Consider the following 2,095-nt stretch of genomic DNA (forward strand, 5'->3'; position numbering starts at 1 on the left):
TTGACAAAGAAATGGAGTGGAAAGTTTTATGGTAGTCATATTTACAGAGGTTGAAACAAGTGGTAGGCATAGATTATATTCTACGAGACACATCAGAGTATACAAATGCAAAGTAGATTGGGTTGGTGTTAAATTGACTGCTTCAAAACATGAAGGGCGCAGGTGAAAAGGTTGGCATTACTGTTGACGTGTGGGCCCTCCTGCATCACCAAATATAACTCCGAATGTTAATTGAGTAGTATAATATATTCTCCATATAAATAAAATGGTGCATCTTTAACTTTATCCAGTGCTATTAATAATGAATTGAAACATCTGTTACTAAACTTGATCAAATTTTTATGATGTAAACAATTCAACGTTTTTGTATTCTTTTCGTATTTTGATTTGAGAATGGCCTTTTAAAAAAAATAAATGTTGATCTCAATTTATATATATAACCAAATAATAAATGGAGAATTTTTTCACTTAATATTTGATAATAAATCCAAAGAGTATAAACACTCTAAACTTCCTATATTTGTTCTCTAATCACAACTAGATCTTTTTTCTTAAAAACTTATACACTGTGATGTACATTAATGACCTATTAGAACTTACTGTATTATTTAGGGATTCAGTCACTGAAACTATAAACTTTTTTTAAAAATCTTTTATCGTCCATGAATTATAAAAGTGGTAAAAAAAAACCATAAACATTGGCCGAGGGTGTTTTAGCCCGACCCGATTTCAAAATTTTCCGGCAAAATACGACCTAAATGAACAATCATCGAGTCTCTGCGTGCACACACAGAAATTTACAACCTAGCTTAAGCTTTTTCGATAAATCTAAGAATTTAACTGAAAAATCGTAATTTAAACCTTTCTAGGTTGGATTTGGGAAAATGTTTTCATATTTGAGGAATTGCCACGTGAAAAGATGTAACGAGAAGAAGGATTAAAAGTGGCACATACCGGAAATCGTCGTGAGCGGGGGAACGGCGGCGATCTCTTTGGGAAACGGAGGCGACCTTTCTCTTGAGGCTGCGGTGCCACCCCTTCGCCGGCTGTTGGACATTACTGCTATTAATTCTCCTCGCCGTTAGCACGTCCTCCGATATCGACGACAACGAAGGCCGCCACTCACGGCCGCCGCGCCGCGCCCTCTCATGCTTCCGCCGCTGCGCCACCAACAGCCGCGCATCTTCCGACGGCCGCCTTTCCTCCTCCGACGATGATCCGCAACAAGCCACCAATTCGAGCAAAAACTTCATTGCTAGCTTACAACACAGAGTGTCTAATTAACAAAATCGATGAATTAATGTTGATTTCGTCGATCCATGTTTGAGAGGGAGAGAGAGGAATGATGAGTTGGGGAAGTTGTGGTGGAGTGTTATATTAATAGATAGGTAGTGAGCAATGGCGTATCCAGGAATTTCGGTTTGGATTTACGATAAATAATTATAGCGTAAATCTTCAATATCCGATCTTTTTTCTTCTTTTTAATTTGTTCTCTCAATCAAAATTTTTATTTTTATTTTCAATTAAGATTATACTTTTGCATATAGATGTGAATTATTTTTAAATTAGTGGTACTACTACTTAAATGACCTTCATTATTCAAAATAAAAGGTTCTTAGATTTATATATTATAGATAAATTGTTTTAGCATTAATAGTGTATTATCTTTTAATAATTTATCTTTTTTGTGTGTTATTTTATCAATAAATCATCATTTGGCTATTTGAGCAATATTTCAATTATTTACCAAAAAATAGAAAATAAAACAATAGAATAGAATAGAATAAATTAAAACAAAAAGTTAATATTAAAATTCATTAGAAAATAACTAAATGCATAATGCTTTATAAGATAAGAAATTGTTTTAAATATAAATGCATAAAATGTATAAAATGTATAAGATGAATTTAAAATAAAAATATATGTGCAAAATAAGACGCATTAGAAGAGAAAATGAAATTCATTAAAAATAATGAAAATACTTTTCAAGAGAATTAACTAATTTGAAAAGAAATAAAATAAATGCATAATCTTTTATTAGATTGCTAAAATACATAAAAAGACTTAAAAGTGAAAGAGAAAAATACAGAAAAAT

The 2,095-nt window shown here is 32.0% G+C and overlaps 1 protein-coding gene across 1 annotated transcript; it reads right to left on the reverse strand.

Moving 5' to 3' along the window:
• LOC121783618 lies at window positions 1-1,786 on the reverse strand. Its single transcript, XM_042181746.1, has 2 exons — window positions 955-1,786; window positions 1-200 (listed from the first exon to the last, which is right to left on the reverse strand). Exons 1-2 carry the CDS (start codon window positions 1,251-1,253, stop codon window positions 143-145), a joined length of 357 nt encoding a protein of 118 aa, XP_042037680.1. The 5' UTR covers window positions 1,254-1,786; the 3' UTR covers window positions 1-142.
• Between the last annotated feature and the right edge of the window lie 309 nt (window positions 1,787-2,095).

Source organism: Salvia splendens, chromosome 21, assembly GCF_004379255.2.
Source record: "Salvia splendens isolate huo1 chromosome 21, SspV2, whole genome shotgun sequence".
Lineage (NCBI taxonomy): Eukaryota > Viridiplantae > Streptophyta > Magnoliopsida > Lamiales > Lamiaceae > Salvia > Salvia splendens.

Coding starts and splice junctions, on each gene's coding strand:
- LOC121783618 (XM_042181746.1), bottom strand. CDS start 1,253: ATGAAGTTTTTGCTCGAATTGGTGGCTTGTTGCGGATCATCGTCGGAG. Junction 201..954: donor CCCGCTCACGACGATTTCCG/GTATGTGCCACT, acceptor TTGGTGATGCAG/GAGGGCCCACACGTCAACAG.